We start from the raw sequence: 17,878 nt of genomic DNA on the forward strand, positions 1-17,878 counted from the left end.
ACAGGCAACTGCACTGCCACCTAGAGTGCAGTGTTGATGCTTTTAGGATATTGCAACATTTAAATTTTCATCTCACACCATTATATTTTGTATGAACCATCACATGAATGGTAAAAAAAAAAAAAAAAAAAAGGCATTAGTTTCAGAGCAGTCCTTGTATTGAAATCAATCAACATATAATACTTAATCCCACTGGAAGAAAACCACTTTACTGACAGAAGCTTGAAACCAAAAATGCAATTTGAGAGGTAGACACTCCAGTTCATTTTTTATATTGTCTAGTCTTTAAATTTACTTCCATAATTCATCACATCCAAGCAGATTCATCAAGAGGCGAGTGCTGAAAATTAAGCGGTGCTACTTTAATATACTTATTTACAGTTGTTATAAAATAAATGATTATCCTGCTTAAAAAAAAAAAAAAAAAAGTTAAAAAGGATGCAGGTCACAGAATTTAATGAAATACTAAAATAACATGCCACAAAATGTTAATTCTGAAATATGTTATTTCAGAATTTCTGATATATGTTATTATCTGGCAATAAAAATAAACAATTTCACAATGGGTTTTCCAATGTGAATATGATTTTAAAACAGAATACCTATTTTATGGCAGTTATGCAGATTTCAAGTGGCTAAACTATAAAAAGGAATGGGTGCCAAGAAACACCTCTTGTTTAAATGTTTATTAAATTGCCAATTTAAATAAACATTGGTTAAGAGAGCCTACTGTTTTCCTAAAGTATGTAGTCTTAAGGCTGAAGACGCATAATATTTCAATTAAAAATAAAGAGATTCAATTTTTTAAAATAACAAAAAATAACTCTACAATAAATCTATAAATGAGAGAGAGAGAGAGAGAGAGAGAGAGAGAGAGAGAGAGAGAGAGAGAGAGAGAGAGAGAGAGCGAGCGTAAAGTTAACGTGTAACAGTCCAATAAGAATAGAATCCATAATGTATTTAAAAATGTACAGCAATGCTCCATAAAGTTGGTAATTTGGGACTTCCAGTAGCTATTCAAAATCAAAGGCAATTATGGCCCAACAAAAACTGGTTTTAAATGAGAATTGATTAGTCAGTTGGCATAAGAATATCTTTATTTCTTACTAAAATAAGCTACTACATAATTACGATGCCATGTCTATGCTTTACTAACATGATAGGCTCGGTAACTAAAATGAAAAATACGTAGATAAACCAAGCAGTCCTTACTATGAAAAATATAAATTCATTCTGCCTTTCGTTGCTGACTTTTTTTTTTTTTTTTAATTATTTATTTATTTATTATTATTTTTTTTTGCTTTCTGTGAATATAGTACCACTTTTGTCTATAGTGAACTCTGAAATGTGTAACTGGAAACTTTGGTAAAATGAAGATCTTCAATAATCATTTACCTTTTATACTGACACCCTTAAATTATAATTTTTATTAAAAATCTCAATTTAGTTCATTTCAATAACAAAAACAATGTGATTTATTTTATTCCGGTTATTATAGTTAAAAAATAAAATTTCAGTTTCAGAAATGGGATGCAATTAAAGGGAATTATGCTATATTCATAAAAATGAAGCTTATATTCAATTTTGCATAGTGAGAATTTCAATTACTAGAAAAATCTTGAAGTCACCAAAGTTTCTCAACAATATAATGTTCACGAATAGGCTGGAGAAACACTTGCATAAAAATTTGTAATTCACATTTTACAACAGACAACATATATTAAATAAGAGCATTACATGAATATTCACTTAAAATAAGTTTACAGAAGCTATGACAATAGCAGTATTTAAAAGCAGCACTATGTATATAAATGTTGAAAGAGAAAGTGTGTGTGTAAATGTCAGTATGAACACAAAGTATCATATTTCTTAAAAAAGCTTAAAGTTGAAAATATATATATTTTTTAAGTTATAAAAATTAACTTTGCAAATAACATTTCGCATGTTTATTAAAAATATAAATTACTGAAAAATGAAAAAAATTTACAGCAATTAATACAATGTATGCTGCCAGATATATGCTATAACTGTGTTTGCAAAATGTGCAATCTTTGGAAAGGACTGCCATTCACATTTTTGTGCCAATGCATTAAATAGTACAAAATACGATTGTCCTCTTTTTTTTGTGCTATTAAGCATATCGAAATTTTCCGTAAAAGGACTACAAAGAGCTTAAAATTTAAAGGCATTAAAATGTTTTGGGAAATGTCTGTATACATATATATATACTAGGTTTCTTGTATGCAATGATGGCATTTCTTTTATTAGTACTAATAATTATAATTAATAGGATCAAAGCTTAAATATAAAATAAGGAATGTTAAAGCTTCAGAATGATTTCTGAAATAAATATACTTAAGTGTTTGAAGGAAGTGCAGATGCATTTGGTATTATGGGAGAGAGTTCTGTAGCAGTATGTTGCTATTTGTTTTATATGCCTCGGGTAATCATAACAATAAAAGTACCTTTCATTATAGCAAATACATAATATTTATTCTAAAAAAATAACTTTACACATTTAATTCATAAAATAAAATGATCTCACATACCGCAGTTAAACTGTTTGTTTAATACTAATTATATAATAATGTACAAAGTTTCAGAAATGGTAAAATATTCACAAGTACATTTATCTTTTCTTTAACTATAATAAAATCTTAGTGGTTCGTATGTGGAACATTTTCCAAGGCAGCAAATCAAACTTATCACACTAGCTTATACTTTAAGATAACAATGAATGATGAGTTGTTTAGTTATTTCATTAAAAATATAATAAAAATATAGGCAGTACATCACCTGAACAACACGATAGGTACTTCTGAAGACATATTGTAGAGAAAGTTCTGAAATGCATTTAAACACCCACCAAGTTGACAGTTCTCTTCGTATATTAGCATGAGATGTCAAACTGCCACACATAGGAAGATATATATATATATATATATATATTATGTGTATATACATACACATGTAGGGTGTTGTGTGTATGTGTATGTATATATATCTATATGCACACACATATATACAAACATATACATACACACACCGAATAACAATGTTTAAAATCATTTCCATGTGTTGCCATTGGGTATTTTTATTCTTCCAGCACAAAAATAACTTGTTAAAGCTCTAAATATGTCATAAAATACCACTGACAAGGCATTATATATGTAAATACTGATTGGCATAAATCAACTTAAGGATTTATGCTAACAGTTATCTCTGTATGATAAATAACATTTGTATATATATAAATTTAATATTCGTTTACATATATAAAGAACAAAACTTAGACTTTAATGTTATTCACAAGGCAGGCACTTCATCAGTTCAAAATTTACCCGAAAGTATTGAGAAAACTTTCGAAATAATAATTAAAGCTTAAATTAAGTCTGGCTGAAAATAAAATACATATGGCAAAAAATATTTCAAAATGAAATTCATATTTGTGCATGCCACACTTAAAATTGTTTCACAAATGAGCAAGCACCAATGGAAGAGAGCAGGTTCATCTGAAGTTTGGTAATATTAAAAAAAAATATTCAAAGTGGTAAGATATAAGATAGAAGTGTGGTAATTTAATTGGCAAAGCACATATGCAGAACCACACACACACTGATAATAACTATATGCTATAATCAGAGTGTCCAATGATATTAGCTAATGATTCTGTATCAGCCAGAATAACGAACTAATCAGTGTTAATTATTGATGTGTAATATCCACATCTGTAACTGCAGTGTGTGTGTGTGTGTGTGAGAAAAGAGACCATTTTTACATTATTTTCTAGAATATTATACTATTGTTCTAATGAATAGTATTAGTATAAACTCAAGTTGTGGTTAACTCCCAAACAACAATCCTTTCTTAACCACTAGTCAGATCCCTATTTAACTACCTAAAATAACAAATGAATTTAAAGTATTTCTAATTTCCTGAAAGCTAAGTGAGAAAAGAGAACAAAAATAACGTCAATGCTGAAAAAAATGTACAAGTCATGGTCTGCCAGGAACCTAAAGAATCTGCTGCCAAATCCTTTGTTTCTCGATAAAAGTAAACAAAATATAAAAAAATTGCTCAAGTTCTATATATTTTGATGAATGTTTATGAGATGGATTTTTCAAATAGGCAGTAACCAGCACACATATAGTCCTATTTTTCTGTACAAGTATTGGCATTGTATGCTGATGGTGCTGCATTTGTGCACAAAACTTTGTGACCTTGCATTTTAAACAATAGTTGGCACATCTCTCACAGTCTGGTCCAGAACAGTAAGTAGGTCCTCTCCTTGCAACAGGTGAGATGGCTGAATGGGCACATTGACTTCAGTATCATGCTGTGTGATATCAGGTAATGAAGGAATCATGTCACAGTTAGGATCAAGCAATGCTGCTAGCTGGGAAGTTATTTCACTTTGAACTTCTTTGCCACTAACTGAAACACTGCTAGATGGCACACTGTTCTGCAAAATGAAATTACAAATGTTAAAAATTAAAAGAAGATGCAATGTAATGTTGTAACGAAAAGTTGGATCTTATTTAGTACAGTCAAAAATTTCCCAAACTGGCTGAACAGCACTGCAGTCAATAAACACACTACATTTACCATTGTTAGATTCCAAGTTTCAGCCTTCTACATACATGCAGAAGTTTATTAATCATTCAGTATGTTTGAAGTGCATTTATTTTGTCATTTCTGAGTGTGAAAAAAAAAATGCCAAATTTGGAACATCACACAAAGATCAAATTTTGTTGTCAAAATTTGATCTTTGTGTGATGATAATCTGCTGTTGAAACAATGGAAATGTAAGTCAAGATTTGCCATCTCATACTACCATGTTTATTAGGGGATCAAAGATTCAAAGAGGGAAAAGACAGTTTAGCAGATGATAGTCATATTGAAAGACCTTTACCTGCTTGTATGCCAAATAGTTGTGTAACTGTGGATAAACTTGCAGAAGCTTAAATTTTACACAGAGACTGTCATGTAATTTTAAGTGATGATTTGAATAAGTAAGGTTGTTCAGCCTATGGTGCCTCAAATACTGACAATTGACATAATAAGCAGATGACAATTAGCGGTAATCTTAAAATGGTATCTGAAAACAACCAGTTGTTCCTAGTGTCCACTGTTGGAAATGAGACTGTTTCTTTATGACCAAAAAAACAAAGCAAGAATCATTAACTTTGAAATTTCCATGATCAAAAAATTTTTTTTTTTAGTAAGACTGGTTGTAAGGGAAAAGTAATTTTAGGGTTATTTATTCATTCATTTTTTATTTGTTGTTGACCATCACAGTACTGTACATTACAAATTCATTCCTCAAGGTGCTGGAAAGAAAGATGTAAGGAAAGATATATACAGATGTTGCACTGTTTGTGAGAAACAATTAAGCAAAAGCACTCAGTGAAAGACTGATCTGAACTTTTTATGCAACACACACACACACACACACACACACACACACACACACACACACACACACACACACACACCATTTCTCCTACAACAAACAGCTAACAAAACACAATGCTCAGTTCCAGGACTGTTACCAGCAATAGTACAAATTGGGGTAAGAATATATTATTGCTCAATGGGAGCACTTTGAGAACAGTTCATTTTGGGTTAAATCAAATTTAGCACGCAAGCTCAGGAACTTTTTGACTGTACTTCACACTTAATTGGCAAGAACAATTTCTTTAAAATTTTAAATATTTGTAAATTTATGAAGAAACCTAAAAAAGGAATCTTTTTCTTTCCCAAGACAATAAAGAAATCTCTTTCTCAAGAAATAATATGAAATTGGTAGAAAAGGGCCAATTAAACCATGTGATCACTTTTGGTAGAATTTATTGTTTCATACAGAGCAGAACAACAATGCAGATGTTAACTTTACTGCAACAGTCTCTCTCTGTCTAATTAATTAGAATAAAGACCTTTCTATATCCCTTTTGGAATCTTGTTTATCATGTCTAACTGACAGAAAAGAACAGGCACACACAACAGTGAGCTATGCTAGGATTTTAAGCTAATAAGCCTTTTTCTTTCTAAAGTTCCAGTCCAGGCCACTATATTTGTCCTTTCTTTTCTATCAATTAATCCTGCTGATGAAAATATAAAACAAAACTAGAAATGTCAACATTCTACTTAATTAAAATGGTGACATTTTCCCACAACTGCATTATTGTTTCTGTAATCCCCATATGAACACAATAGATTCTACTTAAGAAAATAATCATGTCATTTAATTAAATGTCCTTTTCAATACAATATCATTTCTTTCTCTTCTGTTAAATGATTTTAGTATGTTTTTCTTCTATAAGTGAAAAGTTGTACACAAATGCAACAGGTGGCAGCAAAAAAAAAAAAAAAATGACATTCATATCATAAAAACATTACATTTTTCTGCATGTGTGATAAAAATTGCAATCCCACCTCCAAGTTAAGAAACCCTAGGGATCCCAGTAGGTGACATCAACAACTCCTAAGTTTCCACAAAACCCATCCACTGAAGTCAGAACTCCAGGAAACCCTGGAGTTCTAACTCCACTGTCCACACCCTTTTGTTGTATAACTGCTAATAGAGAGCCAGCTATATGGCTCCTCATATGAACAAACAAGTATGGAACTTGTTCATACTGTAAGTTTAACACAGGTCATGGGAATGGTAGGATTGAGGACACTTGTTCCACTCTCAAATATGGACACTGACAAGTTGGATAAATTAAAGGCTGAAAAAACCTTTTCACCATGGTAGGATGAAACATTCAAGACATACAAGTATACCAGCTGGGTAATGTCAGGGTCGCCCAAATTCCTATTGCATTTTTCAGTAAATCAGGACATATAGTGCTACATATTATACTGGAGCAACCATCTAGACAAGTATCATCAATGTTAGAAGCATAAAAGGCAAAGATGTGGACTCAGGAACTGGATCAATCATTAGGAAGAATTATCCAATAGAATTGTGGGCAAAATTTAAGATGAAAAATTTGGATGATAATTTTTTTGGGCATACAGCCCAACTAAGGGCTCAAAAAAAATACATATGAAATAATAAAGTTCTTTAATATGTCAGAAAGAGCATTATAAACTATTGACAAAGAAAGAAAAATGTTATGAAGCCAAAGTTTAAAAGCAGGGCACAAAATTACAATTACATCTCCAGAATTTTCTTAAGATATGTGCAAGAAAGGCAAGTATAACAATAATGTAAAAAATTAACTAGACTTTTTTTACAAGCCACACTCTTAATTAAAAAGATATTGAGAAGATTTTGTAAAATGCATGGAAAAGGAATGCATGGTATTTCCTCCTATTACATTTTAACTAAAAACCAAAACATGTTTATTTCATAATTTAGAGGTATGGAGTATGTAAATACTATAATGATTACTTAAACAAAGCCAAACATATCACTTAAGGAAGAGATTGAAAGGAAGGAAACTTATGGATATTATTTCTATTGTAGTAGAACAAAGGGCATGGAAAATATCACATAGTAAAAAGCAGGTGTGGATAAAATTAGATCTAAGATGTTGAAAGCAGGAGGTTAAATAGCATCAATGTTACATATCAAGAGATTGCTTTCAAAAGGTCAAGTTTCAGAAGATTTTTGGAGAGGCCTGAATTGCACCAATACATAAAAAGGAAAATAAATCTGAATGTGATAAATAGGAATTTCACTCCATGTACCAGATAAAATTCCATGCAGGCATCTTAGAGAAAAGAGTAAGTTGTACTGCTGAATGCATCATTGAGGAAATACAAGCCTACCAAACCAAACCGAGTAAGCTTGTGGGTGTCAAATATTTTCACCGAGAACAAATTATAAAAAAAAAGTCATAGAAGCAGGACTTTTCTGTATTTTGACACAAATGTATTTATAAAATAAATTAGACTCACCCTGGGTCTTATTCACCACTCTCACCTTTGAAGTACAGGTGATCCCCACTTAACGCTGATAAAACAGAGCGCTAAGTAAGCGCTGCATTCCCATAAGGTAACATATGTATTTGTGAGTTGCGGCCGATGCCATAGGATATTTCCTAATCAATAATAAACGGTAGTGAAAAGATGCACAAATGTCGGTCAAAATATTTAATATTCAAATATTTCTACATATAAAATATTCTGCATTACATACGTATATAATTATGTGTTAACTACTGACGTATCAAAATTAAACTTAAAATTCCAATTAAAATCATGAAAAATGTGTCGATTTTTGGTTTTTACTTTGGCCCTCTTCCTGGTAAACTAAAAGGGGTATTAATTTTAAATCCCTCGCAGTGTTATCACTCAACAATAAAGTCAACTGATCCTTCGCCGCTTTGAAACTTGGCATGTTTTTTTCTTCTTTCAATGTGAAACTTATTTTAGGCATTCGTTTCCAAAAAAGTCCTGCTTCATCTATGTTAGAAACTTGTTGAGAAGTATAACTCATAATACCTTTCATCAATAATTTTAACAAGTTCTTTTTGAAAGTTTCGGCTCCTTGATCTGCATTTGCGGCTTCTATCTGGATTTTAAATCTATTCAACCAGCCCTTACTAGTTTTAAATGGTTCCACTTTTTTTCTTTTTTTTTTTGGTGAGTTTTCTTCAGCTCATCATATAGGCTAATCTCTCTCTCTCTCTTTTTTTTTTTTTTTTATAAAATTTAACTTAACTGAATTCTGCATTGGATATTATCTTCAATAAAATTAGTTAAAGCCTTTGCATTAATTATGATACAATGTTTGAGTAAACTGACCGTTACACATGATGACTAATACTGTACTGAGTGATGACTAGACTTCGGATAAATGCATATAACGCTAATATTACAAGCAGTATACTTGATCATTTTTTAAAATGTTTATCCCGGAACTACGTAACAAGTCACTGTACTACAATTAAACTAGCATGCAAGAAAATTTCACTGAGTGTGGGAAACGTTTTAATGATGTTTTGCCATTCATTTTCAAGCTATCAACTCCATCAAATGAAATGATTTCATTAAATATACCAAAAATGCAATCTGTAAAAGAGCGTTATAGTGATTTGTGACAGCGTTATAATGAGATATGGGTTATAAAATAAGAACAGCGTTATAGTGAATCAGCGTAAAGTGAACCTTGTTATAACGAGGACCGGCTGTAGTCCCCCTGAGAGTGTAAACACCAATCCCGGCACCTCTCCCATGATTTGAATGTATCTTGAAAGTCCTTCTTCACCATAGTGTTCAGCACTGCCTGTGATTTGGTTTGCATATTCTCTATGCTGTCAAATCTTCGACCCTTTAGCTTGATTTTTATTCTTGGAAAGAGGAAGAAGTCGCAGGGGACTAAGTCTGGTGAATAAGGGGGGTAGGGGATGATTGTCACGTTGTTGGATGCCAAAAACTGTGTCACAGAGAGAGATGTGTGGGCCGGTGCATTGTAATGATGAAAGACCCAGTTCTTTGCGTGTCACTTCTCTGGACGTTTCCTCCTGACAGCTTCCCTTAACTGTCTCAGGACGTTGCAGTAGAACTTTGCATTCACAGTCTGTCCAGGAGGGATGAATTCCTTAGGATAATCCCATCAATGTCCAAAAAACAAATCAGCATGGACTTCACACATTGCTCCTCACTTGTCGGGCTTTCTTTGGTCAGGGCGAAGATGGGCTATTCCACTGGGATTGACTGTTGCTTGGTTTCTGGGTCATACCCATATACCTTACTCTCATCACAAGTGATGACCACAGAAAGGAGGTTTGATCACTCTTGGCCCATTCTTGAAGACCTCTGCTAATTTCCATGCAATGCTGCTTTTGGTCTTCACTCAGTAACCGTGGCACAAACTTGCCCGCAATCCTTCTCATGTTCAACTTGTCTGATAAATTCTGCTGACACATGCTGTACAATAATCTAGCAATGCCATGGATAACTGCCCAAACGTTTGTGACATTTTCTGGGGTGGTGCTCCATGATAGATGCCTAGAGTGATTGTCATCATCAACCGACCGTTTTTAAAAAGGTTAAACCAGTAGTAGGTCTAGGTCTGGCCTAAAGCAATCTCACTAAAAGCTTGTTTCAACTTCCTATGGGTTTCTGTTGCTGTATTGTTAAGGAGGAAACATCAGCCATCGCAACAATCTCAAAGAACTGTGCATAAATATTCAATGACTCTATCCAGCCTGACGGCACGTGGCACACTGATTCACAAAGGATGCATGCAGTGTTACCTAGCACCACAAGTCCATACTAGACATAGTTTCTGCGCAACATTCAAATTTCAGGAACATTTGGGTAGCACCTCATATGTATATCTTGCGTATGTATATACCACTGTTCAAAGAAAGTGCATCACCCCTTAAAATTGTAATTGTCGTCCGAATAACGTAAGTATATGGCAATATTTCTTACAGATTGCATCAGATAAGATTGATACGGGTAGGTGATGACATAATATTGCATCAGCTGTTATTTCAGCTATATAAGCATGCTCTGCAAGAGTTAGTAGTAGTAGTGGCATGTGATGCAAGAAAGCAAATGTATGAGCTTATGCAGCATCAGACAAAAAAAAAAAAAAAAAAAAACACACCATTCCCTCCGAATGCCTGTCCAGTTCCTCCTTAAATTTATTCAACCTATCAACTTCCACGACAGATGGAAGTTTGTTCCAGCAATTAACAACCCGCCGGCTAAAGGCAAATTTCCGCACATCTATTCTGCATTTGTCTTTTCTTAATTTGAATTTACGCCCCCTTAGGTTCGTAATCTGAACAAGTGGAAGGATCCCATCAGAATTCAGCGTGCTCAACCCATTCAAGGCCTTATATACCTCAATCAGATCACCGTGCAGGTGCCTAGTCTCCAGCCACTGCAATTTGCAGAACTTAAGCCTCTCTTGGTAAGAGGATCCCTTCATTCCCCTCACCAATCTTGTTGCCCTTCTCTGTACACGCTCAAGCAAATCTACATCCTTCTTAAAATGAGGCCTCCAGACCTGTACACAGTACTCAAGGCGTGGCCTGACCATTGCCTTATACAGAGGGACAATCACCTCCTTTTCCCTGCTAGCAAAATTCCTATATATCATTGACAAAACCCCATGACTTGCCCTGGCAGCCTGTCTGCATTGCTCAGAAAACTTCATATCTGCCTGCACAATTACTCCCAGGTCTTTTTCATTTTCTACTACCTTAAGTGTAGTACCACACAGTTGGTATGTTTCTCTGGGGTTACTTCTACCCATATGCAGTACTTTGCATTTGTCAAGGTTAAACTTCAGTTGCCACTTCTTAGCCCATCTGCCCAAATTATCTAGATCCTGTTGCAGTAGCACACTGCCATTACTGTCATTAACAACCCTGCCAACCTTTGTATCACCTGCAAACTTCGACATTAAGCCTGATATACCTTCATCAATATCACTGATAAATATACAAAACAACAGTGGACCTAACACCGAACCCTGTGGGACTCCACTAATAACATTAGTCCAAGAAGAGCAGCACCCATTGATTACCACCCTCTGTCTTCTCGCACTTAACCATCCTTTTCCCCATTGTAGCAACTTACCCTTAATACCATTCTGCTCTAATTTGTACAATAGTCTTCCATGCGCAACAGTGTCAAAAGCTTTCCTGAAATCCAAATATATGATATCAAAATTATTTTTTGCATCCAGTTCCTTTGTAACCACATCATAATATCCTATCAAATTTGTCAGACAAGACTTTCCCTTAACAAACCCATGCTGTGTCTGAATTATTGCTGCAGTCTTGTCTAGATGATCCTGCAATGCATCTTTAACCAGCGACTCCATTATTTTACCCGGAACAGAAGATAAACTAACTGGTCTGTAATTACTCGTGTCACCCTTCGATCCCCCTCTGTGAATTGGGGATACATTTGCACATCTCCAGTCCATGGGAACCTCCCCTGAGTCCAAGGATGTTCTCATAATTATGGCTAAGGGTTTGCTTAGTTGCTTTGCCATCTCCTTTAATACAACTGGATAGATCCCATCCACCCCAGGTGCTTTTCTTACGTTTAACTTCAACAATTTCTCTTCCACTTTGCTCTCACTTATTACAAAATCATTAAGTATCTTGCTACAATTTGATAACCTTCTGCCATTTTCAAACCTTAATAATTCCTCACGTGTGAATGTAGAGGCAAAATACTCATTCAGTTTGTTTGCTATCTGAACAGGATCATCAACAGTCGAACCATCGATGTCAAGTGGACCAATCAGATTCATCCCCTTCCTTTTAGAGTTTATATAAGTAAAGAAATCCTTGCTGTTTTTCTTAGCATCTTTTGCCAAGGATTTCTCGTAATCTGCCTTCGCCTGCCGAACCTCCTTTGTCACCTGATTACAGATTAACTTATATCTGCCATAGGCTTCTGAGTCGCTTGATAATTTATATGCATCCCATGCATTTTTATTCTCTGTTACGAGTCTCATTAGTTCATTTGACAACCATTTAGGCCTAAACCTGGAACAATATTTCTTAATAGGTATGAAACTTTTAGTAGCTTCCACGATTAATTCCTTGAATGCTTCCCACTTAGAATTTACTGTTGGTAACATCGTCAGTTGATCACACTGTTGCAGTCAGGATGGTGAGTTATATGCAGTTGATGTCACGAAGAAAGAGTGCTATTGTTGCTTTACATGAGGAAGGATGTTCTTCCCATCATATTGCTTATAGAGTGCTTTGTAATCAAACAACAGTCAGTAGATTTCTTTCCAAACTCAAGAATACTGGTTCTGCTGATAGGAAAAAAGGAACCGGACGCAAACGAGTCTCTACGCCAAAACAGGACCGGGTTTTGAAGTGCTTATGCCTTAAAAACCGTAAAGCTTCTTTGTCTGAGCTGAAAAGATAATGGGAAGAACATACAGGAATGGTAGCAAGTGCAGTAACAGTCAGAAAACAGCGCTTCAAAAATGGACTTGTAGCCCACTATCCTAAGAAGCCCCTCCTCACACAAAAAATGAAAAAGACCCGATTAATTTGGTGTAAGGAGCATGTAAAATGGACCCCCAAGCAATGGTAGTCAGTTATTTTCTCGGATGAGAAGAAATTTAACCTGCATGGCTCTGATGGGAGACAAACGATTTGCCGTAGAAGTGGTGAAGAATACCATTCAGACTGCATGGTGTCTACATTGAAATTCCCTACCAGTCAAATGATATGAGGGTGAATTTCGTATCGTGGATCCTGTAGTTTATAAGAGATTCCATAAATGCCAATGGTACTACCTGGCTATACTGGAAGGCAAATTGCTGCCAACCATTAGAGACCATTTCAACCTGCCAAGTTAAGTGCATCTTTCAGGATGACCACCTTGTCATCGGGCAAAAAGTGTAAGTAGGCACTTCTGTAGTTACTTTAGTTTCATTTCTGCATTAGAGGTTTGACAGTAATGTGTTACAGGTGAAGAAATGGTTGGAAGAACAGTCCATTACAACTCTTAGCTGGCCAGGAAACAGCCCAGACCTGAATCCTATAGAGAACTGTTGGCATCGTGTGGATCTGCAGTTGCCAGAAAGAAACCAAAGACCCTTCGTGAACTTTAGGAAGCCATGATTTGTGTTTGGAACTACGAAATATAAGTTGATTATCTTCAGAAATTGATCTTGTCAATGCCTCGACAGTGTGATGCTATCACATCAGGGCCAGAGGCGGTTCAACTAAATATTAGTGAACTTTTCATTTTGTTTTCTATTTAAAATGATAAACTAAAGCAAATTGAGGGCTTCTGATAACATTTCAGCCATAACTGTTGTGTTTACCAAAACTTTTGTATGAAGGTTGCAAATGCTCATTTTGGAATATTTTGAGAGCACCTGTCAAATATTACTTAGCTTTGCCTGAACTATTAATAAATATCTTTTGTTTATATTTCTATTTGTGATGCTAGTCATTAATGTAACATACCATCATGAAAAAGGGTTAGAAATGTGAAATTCATAGGTGATACACTTTCTTTGAACACCAGTGTGTATATATATAAATAATGTGTTGTTTGTAAAATAGATAAAGTGTCTGTGAAAATGGAAATAAAAAGTACACACGATGCCTGAACTAAGAGAAGTTTAAGGGATAGTCGAAAGTGGAAGTGAAGTAGTGGTTAAACAGGTGAAAAAATTTGAAAAACCTAGTACAAAAATGAACTGGGACTGAGGAAGCAAAAAAAAAAAAAAAATAAATAAAATAATAATAATAAATAAGTAAATAACACTATATTCAGATATGGGAGGGCAATTTTAGCAAGAGGTCGAATCAGGGGATGGCAAATATGCAAAATCTGAAGTAGATGAAAAAAATGATACATAGTAACTTCATGTGACTCCAGATAACTCCCACTTTTAGTTTTGGTTTCGATTTCCCTTCCTCTCTACAAGCCTATGGTATAAACACCCATTTTTATTAATGTTTGCTTATACCTGAACCCTTTCTTTAAGGTTGGGCCTTACACACCCAGTAAGTTCAATATTTTTAGACTTTTTCTACACTTTTTAATCTTTATACTGTCTTTTTCTATTTTTTTTCTTTTCATAGAACTATTAGTGTAATACGAATGCTCCGTCTATCCTCAATCCTATCGCTATTTTCACATTCTTTCTTTTGACCATCTTTTTCTTCCCTTCCCCTCCCTAAGAATGTTACCATTCCCTATATCATTTGCTTGTCCACACTTTTTCGTTCAAATTTCTCTACTTTATATTTGAATTTTCAACCACATCAATTCAATTACCTTTCACCACTTCCGCACTTCACATACATTTGTATTATACTTCACATTACACTTTTGTAAATTTGTATTTATTTTAATTTACATTATTAACTTTATTTTTATACTGCATAGGGACTACCTTGTCTACTAGTATTACGATAAAGGCCGCATATTTGCTTCCTCATTTTTCTAATACTACAAACAAGTTTGGACACGCAGTGCCTGATACATGGTCAGGAGTAGTCCCCTGATGAATTTCCTGACTATGTATAATTTTTTCATCTACTATATTCAGATTTTGCATATCTGCCATCCCCTGATTTGACCTCTTGCTAAAATTGTCCTCCCATATCTGAATATAGTGTTATTTACTTATTTAATTCTTTGTTATTTATTATTATTATTATTATTTTTTGCTTCCTCAGTCCCAGTTCATTTTTGCACTAGGTTTTTCAAATTCTTTCACCTGTTTAACCACTACTACACTTCCACTTTCGACTATCCCTTAAACTTCTCTTAGTTCAGGCACCGTGTGTACTCTTCATTTCCATTTTCACAGACACTATCTATTTTACAAACCACACATTATTTATATCCTTTTGTTTCCTTTACTGCTGCACTGTGCGTTTTGGAGCATTAGACATGACAACTTTTGTTATTTTCCTTTTTCTGCTTATTTTGCTTCTTAACAGTTTTATATTACTACTATATATATATATATATATATATATAGTAGGCTAAGGACTTTTTCGATTGCCTCTCACATGCAAATAAATATTTCACAATGTTATGTAATTATTTATTCATGAAAAAAAATTTATATTCTTGAAATTTTTGAAAAATATTTTAAGTCATTATTTGTAAAGCACATCTAAATTTCATATATGAAGCATTTGTAACATCCAGTAATATTCCACTAGAATGAGCTTTAACTTTCTGGCAGTTGCACTATAAATTGTAAAGATAATTTTATTACTTAGCATATACAGGGTGTTTCAGTTAAACGTTTCAGAACTTCTAAGAGGGGTAGGGTACATCCTGACAACTCGAAATCATATAGCAATGTGGGGTCGGAAATGCTTTCCTGAAGCGGTGTTGTACACAGAAGCACCATAAAGAAAAGAGACCGTAAGTGAGAAATCGTTTTAATGATACATGAAAAGATGCAAAAGGTACATGGATTAAAGTAAGTGTTCGAAGTTTCTTCCACAGGCTACAATGCACGCCTCACATCTCCAACGCATGGACATCCGAACATTCTGGAATACTCCAGGCGAATTTCGAATTTCTTGAACAAGAACGCCAAGTTAGTAGGATGGATGATTACATGAACGCAGAGTTAGCCGATATGCATTTGGCGTACGGGGCTGCAAATTGTAGTGGGCCAGCCGCACAGCGTTTGTACGCGGAACGATATCCGACGAGGCGTATTCCCAGTCATAATTTCTTTGCAAGACTGCACCAGAGGTTAGCTGAGAGAGGTTCATTTGAAAGAGCTGACAGGGACAGGGTAAGAACAGCACGGACTCCAGCCGTCGAACAGAATGTGCTGCAGCATGTACAGGGGAATCCAAGAACGAGTACACGAAGTCTAGCAAACGCGGTCGGGGTTTTCCATTGCAGCGTCTGGAGGATTCTCCGAGAACAAGACATGCATCCGTTTCACGTGCAGCGTGTCCAGACACAGCAACCGGAGGATTATGCACCTCATATTGCTTTCGCACAGTGGTACCTTGGAAAATGTGCTACAAATCCCCTTTTTCCTGCTGAAGTGTTGTTTTCCGATGAGGCATCCTTCACAAGGGAAGGAATTTTCAACACGCATAACGACCATATCTGGGCGGTCGAGAACCCGCATGCAATACGACGTCGTGCAGCACAGATTCTATTTTCGGTCAATGTATGGGCCGGTATTATGAGAGATCACCTTACCTGTTACCGTGTCGTCTAACCGGACCTATCTACTTGATCTTTCTGCAGCAAGTATTGCCACAACTTTTGAGAGATGAACAGATTTCTGCATCGACGCAACAGACAATGTGGTTCCAACACGATGGAGCCCCTGCCCATTATAGCGGAGATGTTCGTAACTACCTGGATGTCACATTTGGTCAACAGTGGATCGGACATGGTGGTCCCGTGCGTTGGCCTGCTCGGTCACCCGACCTATCATGTCTTGATTTTTATTTCTGGGGTCATGTGAAATCGCTAGTTTATGACACCCCTGTTGACAATGCTGAGGAGCTGGTTGCAAGAATCGCAGTAGCTGCCGAAGAAATTCGAAATTCGCCTGGAGTATTCCAGAATGTTCGGATGTCCATGTGTCGGAGATGTGAGGCGTGCATTGTAGCCCGTGGAAGAAACTTCCAACACTTACTTTAATCCATGTACCTTTTGCTTCTTTTCATGTATTATTAAAACGATTTCTCACTTACGGTCTCTTTTCTTTATGGTGCTTCTGTGTACAACACCGCTTCAGGAAAGCATTTCCGACCCCACATTGCTATATGATTTCGAGTTGTCAGGATGTACCCTACCCCTCTTAGAAGTTCTGAAACGTTTAACTGAAACACCCTGTATATTAGATGCTTTTTTTTTAATTATAAAATAATTTTTAGCAGCTGTTAAAACTGGAACTCAGATTCTATTTATATCACAAATTTCATCTCATTCCTTATCGTTTGAAATTTTTGTACTGGCAGTTCCCGCTTTACATGTTTTTGCTTTATGAGTTCCCGGGTTTACGAGTTTTTTTTTTTTTCCCAAGTATCAACAAAATCGAAAATATGAAGATTAATTACAATAAATAAATGCTAAACATTCATAAATATTTCATTTCAAACCATGCACATAGCTATATAATACAGTACTACTATGCGTGCATTTGTTTGTTCGGGCAGAGATAAGGAGGGAGGTCCAATTCTTAAATAATTTTGGAAAGAACTCCACATTTTAGATGCAATCAAAATAAAACAAGCATGGGACAAAATTACAGAGAGAAACATGAAGTGTGTTTGGAATAAACTCTCTCATCAGGTTATTGATAACTTTCAAGAACCAGCAGAGATTGTACAAAATAAAACAGAAGCGGTTGTAAATGTTGCTAACCAATTGCAGCTTGAGGATTCTACATCTGACGTCACTGATCTGCTTCAAG

General features: G+C 35.1%; 1 protein-coding gene across 2 annotated transcripts in view; it reads right to left on the reverse strand.

The window, feature by feature from the left end:
- Positions 1-3,745: 3,745 nt before the first annotated feature.
- Positions 3,746-17,878, reverse strand: part of LOC150088456 (hypoxia-inducible factor 1-alpha-like) — a 433,924-nt gene continuing 419,791 nt past the window's right edge. For both annotated transcript variants that reach the window (XM_090369521.1, XM_090369520.1), the window contains exon 15: positions 3,746-4,462. In XM_090369521.1, coding sequence (XP_090225647.1) covers positions 4,229-4,462 — 234 coding nt within the window. In that variant the 3' untranslated portion in view covers positions 3,746-4,228. The remainder of the gene's footprint in view (positions 4,463-17,878) is intronic.

Source organism: Mastigoproctus giganteus, chromosome 3 (genome assembly GCF_048544385.1).
Source record: "Mastigoproctus giganteus isolate SK-2022 chromosome 3, ASM4854438v1, whole genome shotgun sequence".
Classification (NCBI taxonomy): Eukaryota; Metazoa; Arthropoda; class Arachnida; order Uropygi; family Thelyphonidae; genus Mastigoproctus; species Mastigoproctus giganteus.